The sequence below is a fragment of the Monodelphis domestica genome, chromosome 1, assembly GCF_027887165.1.
Source record: "Monodelphis domestica isolate mMonDom1 chromosome 1, mMonDom1.pri, whole genome shotgun sequence".
Taxonomy (NCBI): Eukaryota; Metazoa; Chordata; class Mammalia; order Didelphimorphia; family Didelphidae; genus Monodelphis; species Monodelphis domestica.
Window position 1 is genome coordinate 315191718 of NC_077227.1, and position 26921 is coordinate 315218638.

The 26921-nt window shown below is 43.0% G+C and overlaps 1 protein-coding gene across 6 annotated transcripts in view; it reads right to left on the reverse strand.

Moving 5' to 3' along the window:
• CEP170B (centrosomal protein 170B) overlaps positions 1-26921 on the reverse strand; it is a 123110-nt gene that overhangs the window by 10077 nt on the left and 86112 nt on the right. For 5 of the 6 annotated variants that reach the window (XM_056811173.1, XM_056811176.1, XM_056811170.1 and 2 more), the window contains 7 exons: positions 25843-26606; positions 25373-25567; positions 21654-21783; positions 17480-19276; positions 14434-14677; positions 9297-9456; positions 5452-5595 (listed from right to left, as the gene is read on the reverse strand). In XM_056811173.1, coding sequence (XP_056667151.1) covers positions 5452-5595; positions 9297-9456; positions 14434-14677; positions 17480-19276; positions 21654-21783; positions 25373-25567; positions 25843-26606 — 3434 coding nt within the window. The remainder of the gene's footprint in view (positions 1-5451; positions 5596-9296; positions 9457-14433; positions 14678-17479; positions 19277-21653; positions 21784-25372; positions 25568-25842; positions 26607-26921) is intronic. The other variant, XM_056811174.1, reaches the window with a different exon arrangement.

Below are 26921 nucleotides of genomic sequence, written 5' to 3' on the forward strand. Positions count from 1 at the left end.
CAAAACACTTTTTTACTGAATTAGAAAAAAACACAACAAAGTTCATTTGGAAGAACAAAAGATCAAGGATATCCAGGGAAATCATGATAGAAAATGCAAAGGAAGGAGGACTTGCAGTCCCAGATCTCAAACTATACTATAAAGCAGTGTTTACCAAAACAATTTGGTACTGGCTAAGAGTCAGAAAGGAGGATCAGTGGAATAGACTTGGGGTAAATGACCTCAGACAGACAGTCTATGATAAGCCCAAAGATCCCTGTTTGGGGGACCAAAACCCACTATTTGATAAAAACTGCTGGGAAAATTGGAAGACAGTATGGGAGAAATTAGGTTTAGATCAACATCTCACACCCTACACCAAGATAAACTCAGAATGGGTGAATGACCTGAATATAAAGAAGGAAACTATAAACAAATTAGGTGAATATAGAATAGTATGCTTGGCAGATCTTTGGGAAAGAAAAGACTTTAAAACCAAGCAAGAGCTAGAAAAAAATCAAAAAATGTAAAATCAATAATTTTGATTACATCAAATTAAGAAGTTTTTGTAGAAACAAAACTAATACATCCAAAATTAGAAGGGACACAACAAATTGGGAAACAATCTTCATTACAAAAACCTTGGACAAAGGTCTAATTACTCAAATTTATAAAGAGCTAAACCAGTTGTACAAAAAATCAAGCCATTCTCCAACTGATAAATGGGCAAGGGACATGTAAAGGCAATTTTCAGTTAAAGAAATCAAAACTATTAATAAGCACATGAGAAAGTGCTCTAAACCTCTTATAATCAGAGAAATAGAAATCAAAACAACTCTGAGGTATCACCTCACACCTAGCAGATTGGTTAACATGACAGCAAAGGAAAGTAATGAATGCTGGAGGGGATGTGGCAAAGTCAGGACACTAATTCATTGCTGGTGGAGTTGTGAATTGATCCAACCATTCTGGAGGGCAATTTAGAACTATGCCCAAAGGGCGATAAAAGACTGTCTACCCTTTGATCCAGCCATAGCACTGCTGGGTTTGTACCCCAAAGAGATAATAAGGAAAAAGACATGTACAAGAATATTCATAGCTGAGCTCTTTATGGTGGCCAAAAATTGGAAAACAAGGGGATACCCTTCAATTGGGGAATGGCTGATCAAATTGTGGTATATGTTGGTGATGGAATACTATTGCGCTCAAAGGAATAATAAAGTGGAGGAATTCCATGGAGACTGGAACAACCTCCAGGAAGTGATGCAGAGCGAGAGGAGCAGAACCAGGAGAACATTGTACACAGAGACTGATACACTGTGGTACAATCAAATGTAATGGACTTCTCCATTAGTGTCAATGTAGTGATCCTGAACAACCTGGAGGAATCTACAAGAAAAAACACTATCCACATCCAGAGGAACCACCGTGGGAGTAATAACACCGAAGAAAAACAACTGCTTGAATACATGGGTCAAAGGGATATGGTTGGGAATGTAAGACTCTAAATGAACATCCTAGTGCAAAGAGCATCATTGAAATAGGTTCTGATTAAGGACACAAGTAATAAAATGAAATTGTGCGTTGGCTGCGGGAAGGGTGGGTGGAGAGAAGGGAGGGAAAGAATATGATTATTGTAACCAAGGAATAATGTTCTAAATTGACTAAATAAACTAATTCAAATGGGTATTAAAAAAAAAAAGAAAATCAGAGGGAGCATGGTCACCCAACCTGGAAAAGAGTGGGGAACTTCTGGCCCGAGGGTCTATTTCAGCCCTCAGGATAGACTGTGAGACTCCGAAGAGATATTTAAAAAAAATTTTTTTTAATTCCCTTCTGTCTTAAAATCAATAATTTGTACTGATTCCAAGGCAGAAGAGCAATAAGGGCTAGGCAATTGGGTTTAAGGGACTTGCCCAGAGTTACACAGCTAGAAGTACCTAAGGCCAGATTTGACAACCTCCCCCTCTCCAGGCCTGGCTCTCAATCCACTGAGCCACATAGCAAGCCCCTCCCAAGAGACATATTAAGTATTTATTATAGAGAAGACTCTATGCTAGATACTATCAAAATGAAATTTGTCAGACCTGCCTCAGAAAGCTCACTATCTAATAAGAGGGGTGTGAGATGAACATTTACCTTTGCTCTCACCCCCACCAGCCCCAGTACCCAGCACAGTGTCCTGTATTCAGAAGGCACTTACTAAATGTTTGCTATGCTAAAAATGACAATAACAAATATATCATGCTTCAAGGTTTACAACCTATTTTACATATGTTATCTCATTTGATCCTCACAAAAATCCTCTGAAATGGATTCTATTTCCTATTATCTTCATTTTACACATGAGGAAACGGAGACTGAGAGGTTGAATAATTTGTCCAAGGTCATAGAACTAGTAAGTGACCAAGGCAAGATTCAAAACCAGGTTTTCCTGACTCCAAGCACAGTACGGTAGCCACACAGTCTTGTCCTTGGACCCCAACTCCCAGTTCAACTTGAAGGCTGTTGCCATACTAAAGGTCAGTCAACAAATGTCTATTAAGGACCTACTATGTGTAATAAGTTCCATGTTCTTAATTTTAAAAGGAAGTGCATTTTTTACTGCTCTGAGGAGAACAAAAACTAAGCTGCTCCCTGAACTACCCTTTCTAGTTTCTCAATGTACTCATTTCCTTATTCCTATTCCTCCACCCCACCACACATAGACATGGTCATATCCTTGACTTTGCCATCAACCACAAGAGTTCTATTTCCATATTCATGAACTCTGAAATTCCTTCATCTCACCCTAACTCTTATCTTATTATTTGATTTCACTGTGACCTTCCTCAGTTCCTTCCCAGGCTATCCCTCTTACACTGACTTCCCTTCCCTTCCTCATCTTGACCCCTTCATGAACCAGTTCAACTAGTTCAGTTTAATTGTCTGCTCTTGCCCCCTTATTGCTGCTCTTGTCTTGCCAAGCCACATCCTTGGATTAATACCACCAACTGCTGTTTCTACCTATTCCTATACTGCTAAACATAGATGGGGGGAAAAAAATCACAAAATACTGCTGACTGGGTCCACTAAAATTTTGTTAATTTCAATCACTCCCTAACTGTAATAAGGCATTTCTTTTATGCCTCCCTACATCAATTTACTGGCTCACTCACCACAATAGTTCCTCCAGTCCTTTTTATCCCTCCTCAAGCCTGTCATGGTTCTCCTTCTTCCTACCCCCTCATCGAAGAGCCCTGCCTCATATTTCACTGAAAAAACTGAGACCATTTGCCAAGAGTTCTATCTGTCTCATATCATTCAGATGCCTTCTGCCACCTCTCCCTGTCATCTTTCCATCATCATTCCATCCTACCATCTCTAGAATACTTCCTCCTGCCACTGGATCTCTTCCTGCCTACTGACTGTCTCTCTACTGCCTACTAGCACACCAATCTCTCCTCCATCCTTAAAAATCATTTACTATATTTCACAATCCCCACTAGCTAGTCTTATATTTCTCATTCTTTCCATCAATTAACACTGTCTACAATTGGTGCCTATACTTCCTTTCTTCTTACTCCTTTGTTAATTCTCTGCAGTATGGCTTCTGACCCCAGCACTCAAATTAAACTGTTCTTTCCAAAGTTACTGATGATTTTCTTAATTGCTCATTTCAATGGCCTTTTCTCAATCTTCATTTTTTCTCAGCCTTTTTGCCATTTTTGCCACTGCTGATAATTCTCTTTTCTTTAGGTTTCTATGCCATTGCTCCCTTCTAATTCTCCTCCTACGGATCTGACCTCTCCTTCTTAGCCTCCTTTGCTGGATTGTCCACACTGCCTGATCAAAAGTCTTTAGGACTCTATCTGAGGCCCTTTTCTCTTTTTTATAGTATTTCTTTATAGTATTTCACTTGGTGTGTGTTATCAGCCCCCATCATTCAGTTTCACCTTTATGTTGATATTTCTCAGGCCTATTTATCCTGCCCCAATTTCTCTCCTGAATTCTAAGCTCTCATCTCCAAATACCTACCAGACATCTCAAACTAGATGCCCGGGAGACATCTTTTTTTTATTTTATTTTTATTTTCAGTTTCAAATTCTCTCCCTCCCTCCCCTCCCCATTGAGAAGGCAAGAAATATGATACCTATTAAATATATGAAGTCATGTATAACATATTTCCATATTAGCCATGTCCCCCCACCCCCCAAAAAAAATGGAAGGAAAGAAGAAAAAGAAAGAAAAAAATGTGCTTTAATCTACCTTCTGAATTCATCAGTTCTATATCTGGAGGTGGATAGCATTTTATATTATGAGTTAAAAGAATGAAGGGCTTAGATATGATAGTCTAGAAGGCAAAAAAGAATTGGGATTACAACCCAGAATAACATATCCAGTAAAACGTCATATAATCCTTCAAGGGGAAAAATACATATTTAATGAAATAAAGGATTTTCAAGCATTATTGATAAAAATACTAGAGCTGATTAGGAAATATAAAATAATGAACAGGCAGTTTTCAGAAGAAGAAATCAAAGCTGTTGATAGTCACATGAAAAAATTCTCTAAATCACTACTGGTTAGAGAAATGCAAATTAAAATAACTCTAAGGTACCACCTCACACCTATCACCTTGGCCAACAGAACAGAAAAGAAAAATGACAAATTCTGGAAAGAACGTGGAAAATTTGGGAGATTAATTCACTGTTGGAGTTATGAGCTAGTCCAACTGTTCTGGAGGACAATTTGGAATTATACTCAAAGGGCTAGAAAAATTTTCAAATCCCTTGACCTAGTAATACTACTTCTGGAACTGTATCCCAAAGAAATGAAAGAAAAGGCAAAAGTATCTATTTGTACAAAAATATTTATAGCAGTTCTGTTTTGTGGTTGGAAAGAATTGGAAACTGGATGTCTATCATTTGGGGAATGGCTAAACAAGTTGTTGTTTATGATTATGATGCGATACTCATCCTATAAGAAATGACAGGTAGGATGATTTCAGAAAAACCTGGGAAGATATATAAATTAATGCAAAGACAAGTGAGCAGAATTAGTAGAACATTGTACACAGTAACAGCAATATGGTAAGAATAATCAACTATGAAATTGGCTAACTCTAATCAAGACAACGATCCAAAACAATTCCAAAGGACTCATGATGAAAAATGCTATATACTTCCAGAGAGAACTCTGACTGCAGATTGAAGGATAATTTTTAAACTTTCTCTATTTTTCTTTTTCTTTATTGTCCGTGTTCTCTTTTGCAACATGGCTAATATGGAAATGTGTTTTGCATAACATCATATATATAATCAATATCAAATTGTTTGTTTTCCCAAGGAGGGGGAAGGAGCAAAAAAAAGGAGGGAGAGAATTTAAAACTCAGAATGTTAAAAAAAAATGAATGTTAATCTTTTTTTCATGTAATTGGGAAATATTTAATGAAATAAAATTAAAAAAAATTTTTTAAAGAAGGAAACATGCCTCTTCTCGGTTCCTGGGTCGTGTTCTCCAAGCATAATTGTCATCCCGATTGTCATTCATGTTCTGGTCGAAGTCCTTCAAACCCACAGCGCCAGGAGGAACCTTTTGGAAGTTGAGGCTGGCTTCTGGGATGTGCTGTACCAGCTGAAATGAGACAGGGCAAAAAGAAAGACAACTAGAGGAGCTGAGAAGAATGACTGGAAGCCAAAGACCTGAAAGCCAAAGCCCTGTCCTGACAACACTGAGCTTCCAGCCTACAATTCCACAGTTCTCTCTAAATCAACAGGCATTTCCCATCTGTCTCTGACACTTGTAGGGCTCTTTATGTTTTCCAAAATAACTTTTCAGACATTGCCTCACTCATCCCCAGAACCCTGTGAGGTAGGCAGAACTGTTCTTAATATTTCCACTTGGGAGATGAATAAAGAAATTCAGAGAGGTTCAATGACATAAGGAATTGTAGAAAGATAACTGGAATGGGGTGCAGGCCTGGGTTCAAATCCTGGTCCTATTATCTATATGACCCTAGGAGCATCACTTCTCTTTCTCAAAGTCTGTCTCTTTATCTATAAAATGATGAATCTAGATGAGATAATCTTTAGGGTACCCTGCAAACTTTCAATCCTATTACCTATTGTAATATTTTACATAAATATATGTTGGGGAAGCAAGAAAAATAGCTAATGTTATCTTAGATTGTATTAAGAAGAAAGAAATGTGTTCAAAATAAGGGAGATGACAGTCCTGTCATGCTGATCTAGCCAGACTCTTTTTATGGATCTGTCTAGTCCTGGCACTGTATTTTAGACAGGACACTGATAAGCTAGAATGTGTCCAGAGAAGGAAGACCAAGCTGGCAAGGGGACTAGTGATCAGGCCCTGCCAGGGTTGCTTGAAGGAACTGGCCTGGAAAAGGCTTAGGGGAAGATGATAGTTTTTTCAAATGCCAGAATGGCTGCCATGAAGAAGATTAATCAGACTTTTTCTACATAGCTTTAGAGGTTTGGATGAGGAATGAGGAAGATTTTAGCTCCTTATAAGGAGAAATTCCCAGCACTTAGCACAGTTCCTGGCACATAGTAGATACTTAATAAATGTGTATTGTTGATTAATAATTTAAATTGTCCAAAAGTAAAATAGGTTTTCTCAGTAAGTAATGAGATCCTCATCAATGGAAGGACCCCAATGGAAGTTTGAGCTACCTTGTTTTATTTGTTTGTTTGGGTTTTTTTTTAAACCCTTACCTTCTGTCTTAGAATAAATACTATGTATTGGTTCTAGGCAGAAGAATGGTAAGGACTAGGCAATGGGAGTTAAATGACTTGCCCAGGGTCACACAGCTAGGAAGTATCCAAAACCACATTTGAACCCAGAACCTCCCATCTCTGGGCTTGAGCTGGCCCTGAACTACTTTGTAATAGGACCAGGGTTCTCTCTGTGTTCCCATCACAGAGATTGGCTTACCCTAAAAAATGTGACAGAGCTGTCCCTGGGGCCTGACTGACCACTGCTTCAGTGGAAGATAGAGCTCCCTCATTACCTAACTCCCATTCAGATAGAGTCAGGGCCCCTCCATCATGGTGGATGCCTTTAGACATGTAAGTCACCACCATGCCCTGCCCTGCTGGCCAGACTGTCTCCGATGGCATTTCTCTCTGGAGACAAGGTGAGAGTGTATCTGTCTATGGAAGCTAAGTGCCATTGTCTTCTTCTTATTGCATTAGAACAGTCAACCTTTTGTTAACTGTTCAATAACTTACAAGTGCCTGTTTTGTCCCAAAATTGAACCTAAACTAACAAAGCTGACGTTAGACCCTTCCTAACACACTTGCATGGGGTGGTAGACAGGTAATTCCTATTCAGGGTGTAAGACTAGATGCCCTCTGAGGTTCCCTCTAGCTCTGAGACTTGATGTTTCCCTTCAAAAACAGAATTCCAGATAAGAAACCCTCAGTTCCATCAAAGGCTACCATGCAACTGATTTCTGAAAGGAGAAGCTCATACACAGAGCTTTGTTCCATCTCCAGCCACAGCCTAATCCAGAGGTGCTGTGATGGGTTCTGAGGCTTAGGGAGAAGGAGGAAACTGCTACTTCCAAAAAAAGAGGGACAAAGATTCTATTCAACTGATCCATCAATGAGCATTTATTAAACAGTTACAATGTGCCAGGGCAGCTAAGTGGGGCAATTGATAGAGCACTGAGCCTGGAGTCAGAAAGATCCGAGTTCAAATCTGACCCCAGACATTTACTAGCTGTGTGACCCTGAGAAAGTCACAACCCTGTTTGCCTCAGTTTTTTCATCTGTAAAATGAGCTGGAGAAGGAAATGGCAAACAACTCCAGTATCTTTTGCCAAGAAAACCCCAAATGGCATTACAAAGAGTCTGACACAACTGAAATGATTGAACAACAGGTGCCAGACCCTGGGCTAAGCTTTGATGGCATGCATTTAAGAGGCTCGCTCTGGTCCAAAATGAGGATGAAAATCACCTCGTAACAGTGGAGAATGGAAAAATGAAGACCACTGCCCAAGGCCACATCGCTGGTCCCTTGGGACGACTATCCTCCTCTGGGCAGATCCTACTTCCAGGCTCCAGGCTCCATGGTCTTGAGACACGAATCATGGCTCAGTCCCAGAAGATGGAATACTGCATGTGGCATTGGACACAGCTGATGTGCCAGTTGGTTTTAATGAGCTGCCTTTCTAAGTTAGAAGGGATGGATAGCTAGATAGCAGGGTAAGAAGGTATATATTTGGAAATGGAAATGATATAAAAACAAAAGATAGCAATAAAGATTTTTTTTAAACCCTTACCTTCTGTCTTGGAGTCAATGCTGTGTATTGGCTCCAAGGCAGAAGAGTGGTAAGGGCTAGGCAATGGGGGTCAAGTGACTTGCCCAGGGTCATACAGCTGGGAAGTGTCTGAGACCAAATTTGAACCTAGGACCTCCCATCTCTAGGTCTGGCTCTCAATTCACTCAACTACCCAGCTGCCCCCAAGATTTTTTTAAAAATGCTAAAAAAATAAAATAAAAATGCTTATTGAATTATCATCTCCATTTTATGGATAAGTTGATTGATGCTCAGTGAGGTTAGTCCAACACTCTCATTTTATAGATGAAATAACTGAGAACTAGAGAAGGAAAGAGACTTGTTCAAGGTCACACACAAAGTCAGTGCTAAGACTTGCCAATACTGGAACATAGGTCTCCTTTAAGAGACCTATTCATTGAGCCACACCATCTCCCTATAAATTATATTAAATATTAAAATATAGTATTAATATGTATTTAAGCCCTTACCCTCTGTCTTAGAATCAATACTGTATATTGGTTCTAAGTCAGAAGAGTGGTAAGGGCTAGGCAATGGGAGTTAAGTGACTTGCCCAGGGTCACACAGATAGGAAGTGTCTAAGGTCAAATTTGAACCCAGGTCCTCCAAATTCCAGGCCTGGCATTCTATTCACTGTGCTACTTAGCTGTCCGCAGTACTTTTCTTTGTTACCTTCCATCTTAGAATCAATACTATGTATTGATTGCAAGGCAGAAGAGTGGTAAGGGCAACTGGGGTTAAGTGACTTCCCCAGGGTCACATAGCTAGGCAGTGTCTGAGATCAGATTTGAACCTAGGATCTCCTGTCTTTAGGCCTGGCTCCCAAACTACTGAGCCACCTAGTTACCCCCTCCTCTAATACTTTTTGTTAAATAAGGGGACACAAAAATCTCAAGAGTCCTCAAAGGGACCACAAACTCATGACTTCCCTACCAGAATTTAATGGTGGTGAGGGTCATATTATCTGAGGCTTTGGTAACTAATGATAGCCACTCCAACTGGAAAAACTCACCTCCTCTCTGGCAGAGATAGTGGAGGCTGGGGTGTTGGGGACGGAGCTGAGCGAGGAGCCATGGCCAGTTCCTGAGGAGCTCTGGGAATCTCCATCCCCAGCCACATCCTGGATTTCTCTCGCCAGGATAGCGACATCTTTCACCAGAGTCTGGCTTAACCTGCAGCCAAAAGAGATAGGCAAGGCCAGTTCAGATTATCCTCCAGCTTCCAGAAGGCCAAAGTGGCCTGATTCAGCTTAAGGGACAGGACAGGCTCCATTAGGAAAGACTTCTGATTAAGGAAAAGCCACCCTGTTTGTCTTCCTATGGGAAATGTGTAGGAGCTAGAATGAGGGACAGTCAGCAGTGGCCTGAACCTTGGTACCAGCTTTATCCATTCCAAGTATAAATAGACAATTTGAGGAGTGCTCATGTAATTAAATTTCTTCTCATACCAGCTAGGCCACCCAAGTCTCACTCCCCAAGCCTGCCATTGTTCCTGAAATGCCACAATCTCAGAAGAGCTGGGCCCGGTGCTTCTCTATATAACACATGGGACAAATCTCTAGAAGATACTTTTTTTCTCTTCACAGCACACCAATTCTGAAGCATGGACCTATTCCTACATGATTTCCCTGTTGTAAACAGACATATCTTTAAGAAATTCTATCATTTCCATTGGATAAGCTGCCCCATTCCCAAAATTCACTTTTTTCATCTCAGCTTGATAAAATTTTCCTCTTCTCTCAAAGTCAAGTTCAAATGCTGTCTCTTCCATGAAGACTTCCTTTATTTCCTCAGCTTAAAGTATTTCCCTCTTTCCATTGTCTAGATCTCTTTTGTCATTATCAGACCTTGTTTGATATTTATTTGTATTAAGGGAATGGGAAGAAGAAAGGAAACAAGCAATAATTAAGTACGTAGTATGTGTCAGACACTATGCTAAATGTCTTACAAAAATTACCACACTTAATCCTCACAACAACCCTGGAAAATAGGTGCTATAATTATCCCCATTTTACAGATGAAACAAACAGTGGCCAACTGACTTTCCCTGGATCACAGAGCCAGCAAATTTCTGAGGCTGGATTTGAACTCAAGTCTTCATGACTCCAGGATCCAAACTCTATCTTCTGTATCACCTCACTGCCAGTAGAACATAGTTTTGAGTTGTGTCGCTGGTAGTAGGGACCAAGCTATATGGAAATATCCACAGGCGCTTAGCCTTCTTTTGACCAAGAGTAAGCATTTATGTCCACAGATCAGGGCTTAATCTGGGGATGAGACCAGGAATCAATCTGTGCTGAGGGAATGACATCAAGCTAATTCAATCATATGGGGACCAAACCTATAACTTGGAGCCCATGAAAACAATTCCCAAGAAACAATAAAGGGGACAGTTTTAGAGAATCGGGGAGACATCTTTGACTTGATGCAGAGTGAAGTGAGCAGAACAAGGACAATTTCTACAACAATACTGTGCAGATAAATAATTTTGAAAGGCTTATCTCTGATCAGTGCAGTGGAATCACAATTCCAGATGATGAAATGTGTTGCCCATCTCATGACACAACAGTGATGGATTCAGGGTACAGATTGAGACATATACTTTTTGGAAGTGGCCAATGCAGTAATTTGTTTTGCTTAAATTCTAAGTGGAGGGGGGGCGGTGAAAGGGAGAGGAAAAATAGACCCTTGTTAATTAAAAAAGGAATTAATATCAAGAAGAGTTCACCAAGCTCTGGGTTAGTCATAGGGCTGTCATAGGGGAGAAAAGAAGCAAGTCAGGAGGACCAAGGGAGGTCAAGTCTCACCTCTGACACAGAATTCATTGAGTGACCACATGCAAGTCAGTCTCTGTGGGATCCAGCAGGATTCAGTGCTAAAGATTACAGGCAAGCTGCCAATATGTATCAGTGGAAATAGCAGGAAGTTCCCTCCACTAATAAAATCTACCTTCCCCTCCAAAATGGGCAAAGCTGTCTTTCCTAACATGAAACAGTAACTCCAATGTCTCAATGTTAGGTGGTCCCTGAAGACTAAGTAACTGGAGTAACTATGTCACTGACTGGTCCTGTCATGCTAGAAAACAGAGTTGGCCACAGGGGGATGTACTTTCCCCCCTCTACAACTGTTTTTTTTTTCTTTTCCTTAAAACCCTTTCCTTCTGCCTTAGATCAGTACTAAATATCCATTTTAAGGCAAAAGAGTGGTAAGGGTTAGGCAATGGGAGTTAAGTGACTTGCCCAGAGTCACACAGCTAGGATGTGTCTGAGGCTAAATTTGAACCCAGGATCTCACATCTCCAGATCTGGCTCTCAAACCACTAAGCCACCTAGCTATCCCGCTTCCACAAATCTTAAAGCTCACCTCCTAAGCAACAGAGGGAGACTGATCTGCTTTGGTGGAAGGAAACTCCCATGTTGAAGACTGAAGATTCTTGCTCTAGTGAAAAGCACATTCCCAGTAGGACTTAGAATCAGGAAGGCCCAAGTTCAAATCTTGCCTCAGAAATTTACTACCTGTGTGACAATAAGTGACTTGGCATTTATGGGGTTCAGTTTCCTCATCTATAGAATGAGGAAGATGGATTCTATGACTCCTGAGGTCCCTTCCAGCCATTTAACAAGTATTTATTAAGGAACCTACTATGTGCCAGGCACTGTGTTATGCACAAGAAAGGCAAGAGACAGTTTCTGCCCCCAAGGAGCTCACAAGCTAATGAGAGACAACAGGCAAACAACTATGTACAAACAAGCCATAGACAAGATATACTGGAAACAATCAACAAAGGGAAAGCAGTAGCATTAAGAGTGCCTGGGAGTGGGGAATGCAGCTAGGTAGCTCAGTATATTGAGAGCCAGGCTTGGAGCCGAGAGGTCCAGGGTTCAAATTTGGCTTCACATTTCCTAGTTGTGTCACCCTGGGCAAGGCACTGGGCCCAAATTGTCCAGCCCTTACTGTTCTTCTGCCTTGGATCCAATACTTAGTTATCTACCCTTAGACAGAAGGTAAGGGTTTTTTTTGTTTGTTTGTTTTTGCTTTTTAAAGAGTAATTGGGAAAGGGTTCTTGCAGAATGTGATATTTTAGCTAAAGCTTGAAGAAGCCAGAGGCAGAGAGAAGGGGAGAGAGCACTCTAAGCAAAAAGGATTCTTAATGAAAATTCAGAGTTCTTCCAGGAACAGCAAGGAAGCCAATGCCAGTGGATAATAGAGTATTATAGGATAGATTGAGGAGGAGAATATAAATGTAAGAAGCCTAGAAAAGCAGGAGGGAGCTAGGTTCTGAAGAGCTTTAAAAGTCAGAGGGTTTTATATTTGATCCCAAAGGCAGCCATTAGATTTCATCAAGTAGGGAACTGACATCTGTATTTTAAAAAGGTGAATCAGACAGCCAAGTAGAGGAAAGAGGAAAGATTTGAGCAAGGGAGACCCATTAGCAAGCTACTGCAATAGTTGAGGCATGAGGTGGTGAGCACCTGTACAAGGTGGCAGCAGTGTCAGAGGAGAGAAAGGTATATATGAGAGATGCTGGAAAGGTAGAATTGACAGGACTTTGCAAATAACTGGAAAAGGAAGGAAAGGGAACAAACTTATTAAGCACTAACTATGTACCAGGCGCTATGCTTAGTACTTTAGAAATATCTCATTTTATCCTCACCACAACTGTGAGAAGTAGGTGCTATTAATTATTCCCATTTTATAGTTAAAGAAACTGAGGTAGCCAGAGGTTTAGTACCTATAGTTACATAGCAATTAAGTGTCTAAGGCAGGATTTGAACTCAGGGCTTTTGACTCCAAACCTAGCACTCTCTTCACTGCTCCCTAACTGATTACAGATAGGGTAGTTAGGAATGAGGAATCAAGGATGATAATTAGGCTGTGAGCCTAGATGACTGAGAAGATAGTGGTGCCCTCAACTGCAATAGGAAAACTAGGAAGACTAGAGAAGTTTTTAGGAAAAGACGATGCATTTCATTTTGGACATACTAAGTTGAATATGTCATTGGGACATCCAGTTTGAAATGTGTGATAGGCAGCTGAAGATTCAAGATGAAAGATTGAGAGAGGTTAGGGCTAGAGAAGCTCTGGAATCATTTTCCAGCTCTCAGGCTATATTTTTATATTCCTAGAAGCTTTTAAGTATTAAAGACAAAGGATAACAAAGGCTTTTCAAAGCTCACATTTGGACTTTGGGGTTTGTTTTTTTGTTAGGTTTTTTTTTGGGGGGGGGTTCCAGTAGGTTGTTTCCAGTGTCAAGACCAATCTACCTTCCAAAACTTGCCTGATGCCACTTTTGATCATACATTCAAACACTGGCCAGATTAGATAACTGGCTTTCTCCTTCTGCTCCAACATAGCCTACCATTTCCTATTTCTGGACCACTCTCCCTACCATCTCCACTGATTGTTACTGATAAAACTAGTAATCACATCGACAGCATTTTAAGTTCTACAAAGCACTTTCCTCTCGACAACCCCAGGAGACAAGTAGTACATGTACTTTTTTTTAATAGAGGAGGAAACTGAGGTTCATAGTGGTGAAGTGGCTAGCAAGCCTGAGTGCCAAAACTAAATCAAGAGCTTTTTCACCACACAAGTTTCATCCTGACTTTCCTCCAAAGCCCAGCTACCTTCCCTCACATCTAGGTGAATCTAGGGGAAATCTAGGGAAAGCTTTCTAGGATCCACTGGCACATGTTAATCAACCAGGTGGATAGTGCCCATACAGAAAATGGAGAAAGGAGGGGAAATGAGCACATCAACTTTTGGTACAAATTAGGTAAAGGATCCCTCTCCCAAACCCTTTAACTCTTTCTTTTCTACAGAGGTAGTAAGTTTCCCACCAATCCAGGTCTATAAGCATAGGTGGGAAGGCCATAGAGTCATGTAGGTTTTAGGGCTGGAAGGGACCTGAGTGTTCATTTAGTCCAGCCACTGTGTTTATATAGGAGTACACTGACCCAGATAGGTTAGGTGACTTGCCTAGGGCAACACAGCAAATGAGTGGTAGAGATGGGATTTCAACTCAACTATCAGGATTTTTTTAGTACAACTTTCTCTGCTTTGGTCTAGGTTTAACTAGATATCCTCTAAAGTTTTTTCTGGTTCTGAGGTTCTAGGACTCTAGGGGCTTCCCAGAGTTCTCATACTCACCTGGCAATCTCAGCAATTTCTGCTGTCTGCACGATGAAGTTGTAGTGGTCAGGCTCCTCATCCTCTTCATCCTCATCTGTGTCCCGCCCACTATATGGTCTGGGCTGGTTCTGACCAGTGGCCCTCAGGGTCTGAGTGGCTGTTGAGGCATGGGAGCGTTTGTGTTTGGGAGAACTGTGGGTGGAGCCGTATTCCTCCTCCGAGGTGGATGTGCAATCTGAACCCTGCTGCCTCCGCCGGGAGTCTTAGACAAATGAATTGGTTTCAGACACAAGGAGAACAAAAACAGAAAGGAATTCAGAGCCCAGGCAGCCAAGGTCAAACCAAATTGGAATAAACCAAACAGTGCAAAATGAAGTAGGGGAAAGGAGGAGAGGGAACCACTTAAAACCTCTTAGGGCTCTATAGAGAAGGAAAAGATTTGGGTGTCATGAGCTTCCTGAACCAAGCAGACATGGTGATGGGCTTAGATTTAGAAGACTTGACTTCAAGATCCAGTTGATTATCTATCCATGGCTTTATGCAGTTTCTTCAGTTTCTCCAAAAATAAAATGAGGGGATTGAACTAGATGAAATTGAAGATCTTTTTCAACTGAAACATTCTACAATTTGTCCACACTACCTACCTATAATGGAAGCAGAGCTGGACTGTAGGTCTGTGAGATGGACACATGTGAACTCAGTCACATCAGCCCTTCTTTACAGAAATCCCTACAGCACCAAAATTATCACTGGAACTCCTCAGACATCCCCAAAGTCACAGTCATCAGCAAGGGCAGCTTCTTGTCTGCAAAAGGGCCCTTCTCTTCTCAGAGAAGCTCCATGGACACCCAAACCAGGACCAGAAAATTTAGACACACAACCCAAAGTCACCCCATGTCACCCAGAGAGGGGGGGAAAGTTGGCCCTCCTGGGAGAGATGGAAGAAAGTTGGGTTCCCCAAGAGGGGCAAGTGACATTCTGCCCCATGCTTCATGCAGGCTGGTATGGGCTGCTCTTGGTCCTCTTGCTGGATGGCCAACCCATCCAAGCTGCTGCCCTGGTTTACTACCATCCAACTGCGGGAACTCAGCCTATCTGGGACAAAGCAGGTATATTACTCCTGAAAGTTGTCCAGGAAGGAAGGAAAGGAACCATCCCCAAAATAGAGGGGCTCTGACTGTTGAAAAAGTCCATTGTCCTGTTAGGTAATCATTCCCTATTCATGAGTCCTATGTGTCCTTAGTCTCCTCTTCTCCTCTTCAATTAATTATGAACGTTCTAAGGACAGGGACCCGACATGCTCCTCCTTCCAGGTCCCTAGCCAATCACAAGGTTAGAGTGATCAATAAAGAGATGCTGAGTTGAATTGTAAAATGAAAGAATTGGATTAGGTAGTATGTAAAGTCCCAAACTTCAGTGTTAAGATTCTGAGGTTCTTTCTGAAAGTTTTTCTATCCAGAAGCAGGGGCAGCAGCAGGAGTGGCTGTGCTCACCCAGAAGCCCAGGAGGGAGGAGGCAGTGAAACTCTGTAGCCCCCTTCTCATTTGGTCTCTCCTTCCTCCATGAAAACCAGACTGTTTCACCTACTGCCCCCTTTTCCCCAGGGGAGCTGCTCCTCATGCAACTACTGGGGTACTGGTTTCCTACTCAAACAATAAATTGTCACAGAAAGTAATGACAAGCTTGGCCCAGCCAGTGTACAAGTTTCTGCATTTTGACAGCCTCTCTCCTTGGCTGGGCAGAACCTCCTGCCTGGGATCCAGTAAAACTACCTCACTCCAGGGTACCACCCCAAGCAAGGCCATCTTCTTCAGAGAGGCATAGAGGAGAGGGAGGGGAAAATCTCAAGCCAATTCAGTACAGATACAACCAGAGAAGGTGGTTAGTAGAAGCTAACTGTTAGGAGGAAGGAGAGTCTGGTTAGGAAGTGGCTGTTAACAGCTAGCAGGGAAAGGGAAAAAGATAAAAACCAAAAATCCTTGCTTGGAGCCCCCAGGGCCTTATAAACCAAAAACCAATTCATTTGGAATAAGATTGAAGCTGGAGTTTAATGGATGACCTGGGGCTGAGCCCCAACTGGTAAGAAGAGAGAAGGACATGTTCTGGGCCAGTCATGGATACCCCAGAGGTGGCCTCTACATGTCATCAGCAGTCACCAAATTCATTAACAACTTAAAAATAAAGGCAAGGGGCATCCACCTTGGAAGACCCTAGATTTCCCCTCTGGGTGCAGGGACAAATGAAGATAGTCCCATGGAGGTTAGAATATTTATCATCTTCAAAAGAGAATCACAATATAATTGGAATGTAGCAAACACATAGCTGAACACAAAAGACCAAGTAAACCAAGATGGGGCTCACACAAGTGAGAGATGTTGCTCATCACGGAAGAAACAGAATAAGGCAACTATCTCCAGACAAATATTTCCCCTGACATCTCCCTTCCAACCCTCCCATCCCCAAAATACTCCATTATTTTCTGGATCCCACCATAAAAGCTGCAGTAGGTACACACATATTGCTATCGTTTTTGCATATGTATAGATGTAAAATATAAATATAACCTGCTTATCCCACTTTCATCACAGTAAGTGCTGTGAGAGAGCCAGATTCTTTCTCCCTGACACTACAGTTCTCTAAGGATATGGCTGCATCTCACCCTCCTTCTCTTTGCCAGTATCAAGCACCCAGTGGGAACAGTCCGTGGCAGTGACTGAGATTCCCTCTAAGACAGGAGTTATTAGCCATTTTTGTGTCATAGGCTCCTTTGACAGTCTGGCAAAGCCCATGAACTCCTTTTTCAAATAATGTTTTTCAGTGCACTAAAAAAATACATAGGATTACAAAGGTAGCCAATTATACTTGAACACAGTTATTAAAATATTTTAAATTAAGTTCACAGACTCCCTTCCCCAGGTAAGAACTCTTGATTTAGGGAAAGACCTCACGGCTCCCAAAGGCATCAAAACCTATATTTTCTCATGCCCACCCTCTTGATTTGGTATCTGCAGAATGAGCCATTGTTGACCCACTCAACCCCGGGCCCTTTCAGAGCCAGACTTACTAGAAGAGGAAGAATATCTGACACTGCCCGAGCGAGCTCTGCTGAAAGGCTGTTTTGTGGCAGCCACAGCTGCGGCCGTTTTCCTGGCTGCTGCTCGAGCTTCTGACATGGTTGGTTTTCGGCTTGAGTAGTAAGACTCAACACTCCTTCCAGAGAAGCCTGTCCGGGCTGGGGCTGACTCCAAATCGCTGGGCACTGTAAATGAACCAGCCCTTTTTCGGGGCATGGCAAGAATATCCAGGCGGGACAGCTTCTTGCCTTCTGTGGCTTGCTTGGTTGTGGCTTCAGGGTTTGACACTGTGGCCCTTTCACTCTCAGTGCCCTCGTTGTCTGAGGTATCCCCGAGTCTTGCCCGTCTAAGCTTGGAGGCCCGAGTGGGTCGTGGGGTCGACAGGCTGTTAGACCTCGTGAGAATCTGTTGGACCTTCTGCACGTTGACAGAGACACGGCTCTGTTCTTCCTTGGTGGCCGAAGGAGAAGGAGGAGGGGCTGAGGGCTTCCTCCGGGGTGTGGGCCTAACCGTTGTTGCCTGATGTTCAGGTTCTGAAGTGACAGTATCTGGACTGGGTGCATAGGGGTGACCAGAGCTGCGTTCATCATCTGTAAAGTCCAGAGATCCACGGGTCCCATTGTTACGTTTAACCTGGAAGCGCCGACTCCCTTCCAGGGCTAGCCCTGGGCGACGCTGCTTCTCTGAGAGCCGCTCGCGGGCACTGGCCACAAGACCACCATTGACAGAATCCTGGACTGAAGGTGCAGAAGATGGTCGCTCTTTCTGTGCCCCATTGCCCACCACTGCCTTGCCCTTTTGGGTCTGGCTGGACCCATTCTTCCCACTGAGAAGGCTGAGAGTGCTGGACGTGTCCACATCAGAGTCCCCCGATAAGGAATCCTCTGGCTGGGTGGGGGTGTTCCTGGCATCCTCTCCAGGGGACTTGGCAAGGATCTTGGCTTCCAAAGCTGCAAGAGCTGTCTCTGTCTCCTTCAGGATTAAGTGTGTATCCTGAGTGTGGTAGTCCATGCGGGTGGCCCGGGCAGCCTCTAAGTCCTTCAGGAGGGGATGGCTGGATATGTGGGGGAGCTTGTTGGGGGCAATGCTGCTACTTGCCCGCTCTTTGGTAAAACTCTCTTGACGGACAAAAGATAGGGCCTCTTTTGCCACCACTGCCAAACCATCCTGCTCTGGGGACTGGTTGGTATGTAGAGAAATAGTCATCTTCCCTGTCATGCTGATATATGTGCCATTCTCCTCCTTTTCTCTGGACCTCAGGGAAGGGGAGCTGCTGACTGGGCGCAATGGGGATGACTCCTGAGTCACAGGTTTCTTGTGGGCTCGTGGTGGTGAGGGACTTGGGGAGAGTTTGGAGGGAAAGCTAGGCTCTTGGCTCTCATCTCCAATATAGAAGGACATGGGGGCTGGGTCTGCTGCTGTCTTGGGTTTGGAAGGCTGGATCTCTGTCCCTGGTGAAGGCTGGCCCCGAGGCCACTCTGATCCCTGGGCACTTTCATTCTTTGTCTCCCCAGGCCCAAGACCATCATCTGATTGGCTCCCATCACTGAGACTGTCTGGGTCCAGATCTTCTTGGATGAACAAGTGGTCTATTGGGTTCTCGTAGGACCCTGAGGCTGATGGTTTGGCTACATTTCTCTTGGTGACTTCAGGGTAGGGTTCTGACCCTACTAATCCAACCAGTACAGAACTCTCTACTTTGTCATTTGGGGGTAGCTGGGGGAGAAGTCTCCGTGTTCGAGAAGGCAGAGTAGGGTCCAACTCCCCAACTTTGTGGTTGGTGACATCTGTGAAAGCAGAAGTGACAGAGCCATTAAAGGAAAATATGTCCCCTTCAGATCTTGCCACCCTCAACCTAACCTGCCAAGAGCACAGTTACATTAAGACAATGTTGCAGTTTTAGCATACTCCCTCCAAAATGTTAACTTTCCCTCCCTCAAAAGGGTATGTGGAATCTAGAGTTCTCTATCACTCACCCAGCATACCTGTAAGGTTGGACTAGGACTGTGGAATACCCAGTATTCCCAATCCCACGTTTGTTCCTGCTGGAAAGAATGGCTTAAGTAGGATAGACAAAGCCCCAGAAAAGCCTTCTCCTGTGCATAAGGATCAATCAATAGCCCCAAATTAGGGACTAGCTTGCAGCCCTCAATAATAAAGTCCAAACTCCACTCTCCTGCCACTCAAAGCTTCTCAGAATCCAGCCTTAACTTTACCTCTCTTAAATTTTACTTCTCTCCTCCCAAACATGCCCCTTTTTCCTTCCCCCTGCTTCCCAGGGAAGCCAGTCTCCTCATCAACCTCTCCTTTTGCCACCCTGTCTTTTAAACTTCATCTGTTCTTAAAGCTCAAAATCTACCTCCTCCAGGAAGTCCTCTCTGACTATTCCAGCCTATACTACCTCCCAGAGAAACTAAGCCACATGCTTTAGCCCAAGGTCACTCATAGTCCTACTCTGTTCTTGGTCTTACTTCTCATTTCCCTAGCCAGATTAGGAGCCTCTAGGGCAGAATGTCAATGTCTTTCCCAGGTTTAGAGCTCCCTGAAGGTGGAGAGCCAGAATCTTCTCTTCTTATCTAAGGACAGGCTAAGAGTATCGTAGGCTAAGACTCTGCCTGAATGACAAGACCATTCTATGCTCTGTTAAATCTGTTTTCTTTTACTTCCTTGCTTATAACTGATAAAGGTCTTTAAAAAACCCACTCATGTTCCAGGGGGTCAAAGGGAAATGAAGATGGCCTCTATACCCAAACCAGATTAATCCAAGGAAGTTGGAGGATCTGGGCATGGGAGAGACAGAGAGCCAGCCCCTTTGGGGAGTTGGCAAGAAAAAAAATGTGAGAATGTCCAAGGGAAGGAAAAGAAATGCCAAGCAAGATTGAGCTAAGACCAATTCCCTTCCTAGAATGAAAGTCCTCCCACAATGCTTTATTTAAAGGATTATTGGTTGCTGTCATTATAGTTATCTACTTTGAAATCCAGGATTTTATGGGCTACCTAAGGTGGCATAAGAACATGAAGATCATGCTATATGCCACAGGTAAGCCAAGCAAATTGCTAATGAGAGGCTGAACCTTCTCTGTCCCAACTCCATTTTGCATGGGACTTCTTTGGGGCTTGTGCCTAGGGAGGTGTAGGGAGAGGAGAATCATGAGTTAAAGCAGCAGAACTTCTGAGGTCTATGAATCAAGAGGGAAATGCGAGAGGTAGACAAGGAGAGTAGAGGTCATTTTGTAACCCTCTTCCCATATTAGAACATAAGGTCCTAGGGGCAGTTAGATGGCTTAGTGGGTTGAGAGGCAGACCTAAAGACAGGAGGTGCAGGGTTCAAATCTTGTCTCAGACACTTCCTAGCTGTGTGACCCACAATGCCTAGCCCTTACCACTTTTCCACCTTAGAACCAAAACATAATATTGATTATAGGGTGGAAGGTAAAGGTTTAAAAAAATAATATAAACTCCTTGAGGGCAGCACCTGATTTAACTTTTATCTTTGGACCCTCAACATCTACTATGATGCCTTGCACATAGTAGGAACTCAGTAATGCATGTTGAATTGATCAAGACTGGGGGAAGCAGGGGGCAGCTGGGTAGCTCAGTGGATTGAGAGCTAGCCCTAGAGACGGGAGGTCCTAGGTTCAAATCTGGCCTCAGACACTTCCCAGCTGTGTGACCCTGGGCAAGTCACTTGACCCCCATTGCCTAGCCCTTACCACTCTTCTGCCTTGGAGCCAATACACAGTATTGACTCCAAGACGGAAGGTAAGGGTTTAAAAAAAAAAAAGACTGGGGGAAGCAGTATCAAATATCTGGTTCTCCAGATGGAAAGTCTTTCCCAACCCTGCCTATGCAATTTCTAGCCCTAAGCTCTACATAGCCCCAGCACTAGGTCAAAGAGCTAAGGTAGCATGATGCTAGGGAAAGAGTTGGATTAAGAGTCAGAGGTTCTAGGTTCAAATCTCAACAAGGTAATTTTCTAACAAGATGGCTGGGGCCAAGTATTTCCACTTTTTATCTTCAGTTATTCATCTGTGACATGTCCATAATAATTCAACACTTACCTCACAAGGCTTTGTGAGAAAAGAGCTTTGAAAATCTTAAAATGTTAGACCAATGTGAGTTATTGTTGTTATCATCCTACTCTCTGGTTAAATAGGAACTTACCAGTTTCAAAGTCAGGTGGAGCTGACTCAGAGAGCAAAGTTCCTGGTCCTGGATCCAGGTAGCTATCAGCCAGACTGGCCCAACGGGATGCCCATTTCTGACTCCCTGGAGAACCTGACACTGGCAGGACCTACAAAGAGAAATTCCCATTTGTGAGCCAAGGTGACCAGTGGAGGAAGACAAGTGGAGAGAAAGGGGAAGAGACTTGACAGCTCATTGTATCCAATCACTGAGCCAAAGGGGCATTTGAAACCCATTCACTCATATGTCTCCAAAATAGTGATTTCTTGGCTTCTTATGTTTCTGCCTCCCTCTAAAATCCCCATCTGGGACTATTTCCCACCCACTTTGCTCTGATGAACTTGGATCCTGACTCAGAAAAAACAATGGATCTGGAGTCAGAGGACTTATTACCTATATGACTGTGAACAAGACCCTTTATCTCCAGGAACTTCAGTTTCCTCACCTGTAAAATCAATCTTAAAATCACAGGATTTAGAGCTGGAAGGGGCATTTGTGCCTCTCAGCCCAGCTCCCTCAGTATGTAGCTCACAGCTCACAGAATCACAAACACAAAGCAAGAAGGAACCTTATAGGACAGTTAGTTCACCTTCCCTTGCCCCATTTTACACTTGGGGAATCTGAGGTTTGGAGAGGGAGAGGGACTAGTGCTGGGATACAATGGTACTAAGTAGCAATGTGTTGAAAGGTAACAACTGGTGTACTCCCTGACAGATCACGAGGTTTATGTGTAGAAAGGAATTTGTAACTTAAATGCTATAGAATCACTCTTTTCATTATTAATAACAACAGTATTATTGAGCAAAAGTACAGCCTACTAGATAGAGAATTGACCTTGAAGCCAGGAAGATCTGAGTTTAAGCCCTGCCTGTGAGACTTTGGGCACCTGAGAAACTGGCTCACCTTAGTTGGGATGGGAGGGGAAAAGTATATTTGGGAAGAGAGAAGAAAAATGGTAGAGAGGTAGAGGTAGGGTTCAATTGTGGAGGGCCTTAAATGTCAAGCTAAAGAGTTTGTACTTTATTCCATAGGTAATAAGAAACTGGAATATTTCGTGGCTAGCAACAATTTTTAAAGATTCTGAGCTGCAGAGAAGGTGCCAGTTTGCGTTGGTAAAGGGTCTTTTGTCATCTTGAAGCTCCCTATATGCCAATAAGCCCAGGGAAAGAGAATTTCCACATCTGGAGGCTCCCTATTCCAATGAAATCATAAGTTTAGTCCTCATTACTAATAGCATTGTAATTACTATCATTATTACATTTCCTCCACTAAAGTTCCATTCCAGGGGCTCATCATTTGGGAGGTGATCCTGTAGGATTAGAATACTGCACAAATGGAATGTGAGTTCTACAAACCCAAGCTTGAAAGGCCTTGCCTGTTGATATCTGGCAACATATGACTGGTGATGAGATACATGCTAGTTTTATAAGAACCAGGCCAGTCTTCCTAAGCTCAAAGGCTCATCAACAATTTGGCCAGAGAGATTCATTTTTTTTTTAACCATGCCAACTCTCAAAATGGCAGAGCACCCTGAAGTAGAGTGTGCCAGGCAAATCAGACCATCATCTCTTGGCCACCATCTCTCTTCAGGCCTTGATGAAGATGGTCTGGGATTCCAACCTCAAGAGCCTGGAAAATAAGCACTGTTTCCAGTCCGGCAACCACAGCCTCATCCAGGAAAACTATGATCTCTGTGGAGATGCAGCTTGGCAACTACAGGTATTATAGTCACAGCTAATGAAGACTCAGAAAAGAAAATTTTTGTGACCAAAGTTCTGGCAACTTCAGGAACTGGTAGGGTTTTATCAGTGAAAATGACATTAAAAAAGAGGATTATCATCTGTGTTGTTGCTGCACTTCCCAAGGACCATAGGACTTTTCTGTCTGATTGGTGGCTGAGACTCTTCATATGGTGACCCATATCTCCCCTATTGGAATGTGAGAGACTGTCCTCCTTTTATCTATAAGAGTTAAATTAATATACAATATTTCAAGTATTATTTTATAAAGTTTGTTATCTGAAAAATAGAACCACATGACTAAGTTAATCTACCTGCTCAAAAATCCCCACTCCACCAAAACTGATGACAGGAAGGAAAGAGGGCTAGACATGGAACTCCATCCAATTTATCTCCTGTCTATGTCAGCACACAATGACTGGGAATTGTAGTTGTGCTGGGAATCATAGTTTTTAGGGTAACAGATTCCAATTTCACAATACATATACCTGTATGTGTTTATATATATATATATATATATATATATATATATATATATATTCTCAGTGCTTAGTACAAGGACCTGCATTTTTAGAGAGTTATCTTTAGCAGGAAGAGAAGGAAGCAGTTTTATTAGAGGTAAGGAAATGTCAGCAAAAACAGGCATCAATAAAGTATAGGGGAAAGTATAGGGAACTCTCCAGGATAATGTGGTTTAAGAGTGCCAGGATGTGAAGGAAGGGTTGGCGATATCCTTTTATGTCCTCAGGGCTGCTGATCTGGTAATATCCAAAGAGACCAGAGTTGAGGTCCACTGAGACTGCTGGTCATAGGACAGGACTGTCATAAACAGCAAAGCACCATTTGAAGGTGGCTCAGTGAATAGAATGCCAGGCCTGAAGATGGGTTCAAGTTCTGGGTTCAAATGTAGCCTCAGACACTTCCTAGCTATGGGACCTTGGACAAATCATTTAACCTCTTTTTGCCACTGGAGAAAGAGATGGCAAATCACGCCAGTATCTTGGTCAAGAAAACTTCATGGACAAAAACGCCCACAGGGTCATGAAGAGTTGGGACGTGACTGAAATGACTGAATGATAACAAGAACAAGGCACTGTACTAAGTATTAGAGATACAAAGACAAAAGGAAAAATCATCCCTGCCCTCAATGAGCTTACTTTCAGTGGGCAATGAGGTATGGGGAGAAGAGGGTCAGGAAATCACAAAAAGAGGGTCAGGAAATCACAAAGCCTGGAAGTATTTTAAGTAATAGTTTTATTATGTATAATGGAAAGAGCACCAAGTGGGGCAGCTACATGGCTCAGAGGATTGATAGCCAGGCCAAGAGATAGGAGGTCCAGGGTTCTGATATTTAGAATTTAGACACATCCTAGCTGTATGACCCTAGACATACAAAGTATTGATTCTAAGATTGAAGGTAAGAGTATTTTTTAAGAAAAAAAAGAAGAAAGAGCAACAGATTTGGAATCTGAAGACATGAGTCTAATCTCAGATCAGTTATTTTCTACTATCTTTGTATCACTGGACAATTTACCTTCTTTCTCTGAGCTTCTTCTTTTGTTTTTTGTTTTGTTTTTTTAATCTGAAAAATTAGCTTTCTGAAAGATGATCAATTATGTGCCTTCTGCTTCTATGTTTAATGATTCTGTATAATTTGGTTGGGGAGGGGAGGTGGAAAGAGACAGACAGAAACAGACAGAGAGAGAGAGGAGAGACAAGGAGAGAGACAGAGAGAAAGACAGAGAGAAATGAAGATAGAAGGAGAGAGGGAAACAGAAAGAAAGGAAAAGAGGGAGGGGGGGAAGAGGGGATAAAGGAGAAGAATAGGGAGAGAGGGAGACAGAGAGAAAGACACAGAGAAAAGATGACAAATAGGGAGAGGGGGAGGAAGAAGTAGCTTCCCCCCTGAAGCATATGTAACCTAGTCCTCTCCTTTTCCTCCCTCCTTTGCCACTGTACCTGGGGTTCACCTGGAGGAGACAGGCTTGCAGTCCTGGAGGCATACTCTTGCAGCAGAGCCAGCCGCTGAGCCACCCCTGCCTCTGCCACAGTGGGTGGGGAAGAGCCTGCTTCATCCTTCTCTCCTCGGATAACTGGGCGGAAAGTAGCTGAGGTCACCTTGGAAAACTCGGGAGAATCAAACACCCCAAAAACCTGGAAGAGAAACAGAAATAAATAGATTTAGTTTAAGAGGAACTCCCAGTTGGTCTCCCACACCACTCTGGAGGAATTGCTGACAATAACAAGGATCATTCACTTGTCTCTCATACTCCTCCAAACCTCTCTTCCTAGAAGAAGAGATTTGCCCAAGTTCACACAACTGGTAAGTGGTGGAGCCAGGATTAGAACTCAAATCTTTCAAATTTTTTTACTCCAAGTTCATGCTCTTTCCATCACAGCATTCCATCTCCTCTCCCCTCAGTCCCTACCTGGTCAATCATTTTCCGTGCCTCCTCAACTTCTTTGTCCTGTGTCTCTGTCTCAATAGTGTAGGTGCCAGCATCACTTAAACTATCATCCTCCTCCTGCTTCCGGGACTTAGTCAGTTGAGAGTCAGTAGACATGGCAGTTGGGGAGGATGGTGGGACTGGGGGAACAGTCGAGATGACCACACGGGGTGTTAGGGGTGCAGGCAAGCCTGGGGGTTGTTTTTCTAGACCTGGCCTCCCTGCTGTAGTAGTCTCCCTCAGGTACTCAGCAGCAAAATCCTGAGCCATCCGGGACCTGCGCCCCACACTACCATAGAGTCGGTGACTTGGGCGGGCAGCTGTTGAGGAAGAACCCATCCGATCCTCTGTCTTCTCTCGTTTGAGTGAGCTAGCCCTCTGGGGGCCTGAAGTGTTGCAAGATGCTCGGCCCGAGGCAGGACCTGGGACAGCTGCCATTCCTCCACAAACACCAGTGGGCCCTGGAACTCTGCGCTTGTCTGCCTTAGGGTCAGCTGGCACATGGGTGAAGGACTGGGAACGCTTTTTACGGGGTGTGTCCTCATCAAAGAATTCAATGACAAAGGCCTGCTGATTGTGTAGCATTTCCTGGGGATCCCGCTTGATCTGCCGCTGTAGTCGGACCTGCTCCCCCGTGGAGGGCTCAGGCACTGGTACTGGGTTAGCCTCTTTTTCTGCCTTTAGAGATGAAGATGCTGCTGTTGGATCTTCTGTATCACTTTGGGTACCATCCTCATGCCGGTGGCCTAAGAGTTATGAGAAGTAGACAGTGAGAACGGTTCAATGTTAGCCTAACATCATAAAAGTCTCACCCAATCAGAAGCTAATTCATAAGATCAATTGATCAATCAATCAGTAAAACATTAAGAACTTATTTTTTAAAAAAAAGAACTTATTTATTTTATACTAGATGCCAGGTACTGTCCTAAGCAATGGATCATGACAAAACTCGAAGAGAGCTTAGATGATTTAGTCCAGCTTACTCATTTTATAAAAGGAGAAACTGAGGATCTGAAATGTTGACTAAGGCCGCACAGGTAATAATAAGTAATTGAATTAGG